This window comes from Penaeus japonicus, unplaced genomic scaffold (assembly GCF_977035675.1).
Source record: "Penaeus japonicus unplaced genomic scaffold, GWHDUDI00000001_assembly GWHDUDI00000010, whole genome shotgun sequence".
Lineage (NCBI taxonomy): Eukaryota > Metazoa > Arthropoda > Malacostraca > Decapoda > Penaeidae > Penaeus > Penaeus japonicus.
The window spans coordinates 20,862,276-20,867,275 of record NW_028234412.1 but is presented as its reverse complement, the minus strand read 5'-3'; the positions used below and the strand labels follow the sequence as shown (position 1 = coordinate 20,867,275).

Below are 5,000 nucleotides of genomic sequence, written 5' to 3'. Positions count from 1 at the left end.
GACACTGATGATCACAATTTCTTTTATGATTTTTTTACAGATGGACTGATTTTTCCTTTAGATCTTGTGCTAAAAAAAAAGGGGGGGGGGCACAACATCTGTCTCAAAGGTCACATTTAAAAGCTAAACAGAACATTTCTCATATCTCATATAATTAACAGCATCCAATGGACTTTTCATGCCATGGATTGGAATAAAACAAATGTTGTTGGAGAAGGCACTTACTGATCACAGTTACTGTGAGTCGCATTTTAACATGCCTGTCACATTTGGGAGTACTATCAGTACCCATGATTATTGAAAACATATTTTTGTACAGTCCACAGCAGGTCATGAAAAATCAGTGTATCACAAACAGGCCTTATTCCAAGTCTTCCTTTTCACCCTCATTTGTTCCAATTTACATAAGTTATCATTTTTATTTGTTGCCTTACCAAATGAAAGTTATAGTTTATATACAACTATTAATTCCTTTTCTTTTTCTTTTCATGAAGAATTTTGTCTATCGTCATATCATACTGTAATTATGAAACACACAATCGTTGTAATGAAAAAAAAGAAGAAGAAAAAAAAAAAAAAAACATTCTAGTTGATCACATACAGATATGCTAGAAGTGAAAACTCAACCACATGCTAATTTCTTGGTCTATTCCTTTAGTATATAATGCTTTTTTAGATCAATACATCCCTTTCTTCCTATAGCATCCATTAGACATCATTTACATCCTCCTCTGCTTTAGTCTTTTCAATTAATTCTTGGTTCATATATGGTGCTACTTACAAATACACCATACCAATTAATTCCAAAACTAAATAGAGTGATAATGGACTGTTAACTAAATGACAGTCATAGCCTAAAAATAAATCACTTTTATATCTGAGAATAAGATTATTTATTTCTCAGTTCATATGCTGTTTAAAAAAAGGGGGGGAAATTCATTGCCATGAATCAATAACATCATTCATCTTGCATGTTTCATCAGTATGATGAACTGGTAAAGTATTACTAGCTGTAATTTGTGTCATAGTTGTGTCTGTAACATACAGTATGAAGCTGTGTATCATTGTGTTGGGACATAACTCTGTATCTTGCCTTTCAGCTGGTTACACCCCTATACGTGGACAGAAACCATCTGGCTTCCCGCAGTCCAGCTGTAGCCGTAAAGAAAATTGAGGAAAGATGGCCCAGTGGGTGTATGGAGATGAGGGCCTTGGTTGGTGGGGTTGAGAAAATTATAGATATTTCAGCCTACAAAGTGGAGGGAGGGTCCAAGTTAGCCTTGGCAAAGTAGTTCTTGGATATGATAAATACAGTACTGGGATCTTTTTTCTAGAGGTAACAGAGAATGAAAAGTTTCCAGATATAAGAGTTTTATGTCTTGCAAGCACTCTATTTTTTTGTTTGTTTTTTCTTTTTTTTTCTTTTCTTTTAATTCTTGATGAAGGAAAAGGTTATTTCATAAGGCATATATTCCTCAGATCTCATATTTCTTTATGATTTACATATATATTATAATCATGATACATAGACCCCATAAAGAATCATGTACTTGGCAGTTCATTCAAAGATTTTTGCCCATGAATGACATTTTAAATATAGAACAAGCAAAGCCAACACAAATATTTTTCTTTCTTCAATCTTTAATATACACTGTGTATATATTTTTCATGAAGAGGCTTTGCTGTAGTTTTGCAGTCACAAAAAATATCACACCCAGAAAAGGTCAATAGAAGTAATGTTTTAAAAGAGGAATACATTGCACCAACTCACATAATGCTGCATTTTGTGCTTGCAAGAATAACTGGGTTCTTTAACAGCTCTCGCATTAATAATGCATCATTCACCGTGAAGTTTAGTGCTGAATACGAACACAAACCGAGATATGAAGTAGTTATGATATATGATGATTATGTAGTAACAATTTATGCAAATGCTAGGATGGCCAAACTAACCATACAGCTATAAGGGCAAGAAATGTGAAAAAAAAGTTTTTTTTTTTTTTTTTTTTTCAGGGAGATGATATTTCAAACAGTTGTCATTTTCTTTCAGACATTGTAACATGATTGATTTGATAAATATCATCATCATTTTTTTAAAGATTTTTCATTTTATGTATAGTCCATGGAAAGTCCTTAAGTGTTTTGATAAATGTAAATGTAATGAATGACTTTCAGTAGATGAATCATTGTCTTAATTGTTGCTGTATTTGCCGAAACAGTCATACAAGACAGACTTTGACAATATCTATGTGTAACATGTGAATGATTGTCTTGAGTGTTGCCATCAAGGTGGTAGGTGAAAAAAGCACTACCTTGCTGCTGTTGTGATCATAGTATTATTAAAGTTATTTGCAAAGTGTTTCTGTGGAAAAAGTAGCTCATATCTGTTAAATGTGAGGCCTCATTGGTTTGCTTTGTGTGTTCAAAATTCTCATCTGATTAAAAAGAAAATAAATATACATATATTTCATCTGTTTTTTCCATCTCTTTTTTTCTCTTTCTTTCTTTTTTACTTTATTTTTAAGGATGTATGCTAAATTATATGATCAAATTTCATCATATTATCTTGAGAGTATATTGAAAAAAGTTCAACATTAGCCTTTGATAACTCCTATAGTTAGCTCATATTTGCTGCCCTATCAGAAATCTAGCATTTTATATGTTAGGTAGATTTATATACTGTCACTGAAATACGTTTAAAAAGATATATATATATGTACCCATGGCTGTACTATGTACTCTGACCAATTATTGCTGTTGCAGTATCTGAGAGAGTTAGTTTGAAATAAAAGGAATTATGTGACTATTATTCTTGGTATTATAAAATCCTGTTATAACAAGTAGGTGATATATTTTGAAATAGGTTACTTTTCAAAAGAAAAAAAAATTATGATACTATTCAGTTACTGATGGTTTTCAGTACATCATACAATTAGTGATAAACATTTTTGTTACTAAGTATATTCTTTATGATTTATTTACAGTTTAATTTTTTCCAGGTGTATATTCAAATCTTAATTTTGTCATCTGCTTAATTTTGATCATGATCTCTACATTAATTTTTCTTTCATATTGCATTGATTTTTAGACTGTTCAATCTTTTCTAATGAAACTTGCCAATATGGCATCTCTTGCTGTAACAAGATTTTATGAAAATAGATATTTATGGGAAATTTGTTAAACAAATATAGACAATAAACAGACTGGTCTACAGGAGTCTATTAGGGAGAATAATCTTGAATATATATAAGATATATATGTGAAAAGCTGAATATGTGGTGATTAATATATGGATGTATGGTATAGCATTCACAGTCTTAAAATGTTTATCCTTCAGCAGCACTTATCATGAGTAATATTGAGTAATTCTTTCAATGTTTTCTTCCTTTTTGTTTGTACAGTAAAACACTGAACCAACAAGTATTTATTAACCAAATCTTCACACATAGTTTTCTGAACTGTTATCATTTCAGAGTTTTTCCATAGATTTCTTAACTGTTATTATTTCAGAGATTTTCCATGTTTTCAGCTACCTCTATGCACAATGATTTTACTGTTAATTTGTTTAGTTATTTTGTATGCTATGAAAAACTTTTCTGTGTTTCTAATGTTGCTTTCTGCAGCATTGTATGGTACTATAAGATTGTATTATTTTGCAGATTAATTTCTACTAGAAATTGATTTGGATGTGTGTTGAATAACATAAAACAGTTTTTCATAGCTGTACTTTAGCAAAGTATCATTTACAGTAGATCTAAACATTTTAGGCAGAATGTTGAAATAGTATCTCTTAGTTAGGAAAGCTACTTGCAAAAGTGGTACTAGATTTATAAATTCATTTTAGTATCAGTAATAGATTTATCAGCCAGTAGCATGCTATTAACCATATATATAAGATTTTAAATGCATATGGCCTAATATAGATCTTTGTAGTAGTCTTAAGTTTGCAATCTGCTTACATCAGTATCAGGTCTGACAGGGGAAAAGCAGTAAATTTACTGGAGACAGCAGATTTTGCAAGCTTAAGTCTACTTTCAAATGCAACATAGCACAGATTTTTGGAGCACTACTATAGCATTGTTTTGAGAAGATGCTCCATATGTTACATTGTTAGATACATTACTATTGGTCTCCCAGAGTGTAACAATATAGGGGCACTCTTCTGCATAGAAAAGGAGGAATGCCTTCATGAACCCAAGTCTCCTGACACTTCTGAAGACTTGGTGAGGTTTCATCATGTCTCTGTCTCCTTTCTCCTGCAAATTGGACAAGTCATATAAAGTTTATATTCAGGTATTTGTATTAGTAGATTTAAGATAATAAAAAAAATCCCTCAGAGACTCTTTATACACTAAAATTGCTTCTTTGTTTTCGTTTGTTTGTTCCAACTCTCTCTTTGAAGATAGTCCTATAATATATTTCATGTTTGGATATTATGAAGCAAGTAGAGGTAGTGTGATTTAGAATTTAATAATCTTAAAGTTTCCTGATATCCTGTATTATAAATAGATATATACACAGTATATAAGTGTAAGTATACAGAAATGTCACACAATGTTGTAAGAGCCCTTTTGTTTCCCAGTTGATACCCCCTTTATCAGTTCTTTCTCCTGAGCTATGTTTGGACATCATCAGTGTTATCAGTACAATAAGACTTCCTTGTGAAAGGATGCTGACCATAACAAGAAGTAAATTTTAATCTAGAATCGTGTATTCTAGACATGTGACTGTTTATGACATTAGTGTACAGTAAAAATGTTTAGTTATTAGAGGGTACCTCTTTGTCTAAACCATCTCACTACCCATAAAACAGTATGTCTAGAAAATAGTTTGGTAATCACCAAAACATAGAAAAATTATGTAGTATATGGAATGTTGTATCACGTATGCATTTGAATATTGATCTGGTTTATATTAGCCTTTATTGTCAAAGTAGACCCTCTGAGGCTATACTAACAAGCAAACAGATCAATCAAAATTTCCACCAAAAGTGACCAAAA

General features: G+C 31.3%; 1 protein-coding gene across 1 annotated transcript in view; it reads left to right on the top strand.

Moving 5' to 3' along the window:
• The window catches only part of LOC122254818 (uncharacterized), a 520,719-nt gene that overhangs the window by 514,382 nt on the left and 1,337 nt on the right, over positions 1-5,000 (top strand). The window contains exon 8 of the mRNA XM_086540344.1: positions 1,101-5,000. This exon is cut by the window's right edge and continues 1,337 nt beyond it. Coding sequence (XP_086396470.1) covers positions 1,101-1,174 — 74 coding nt within the window. The 3' untranslated portion in view covers positions 1,175-5,000. The remainder of the gene's footprint in view (positions 1-1,100) is intronic.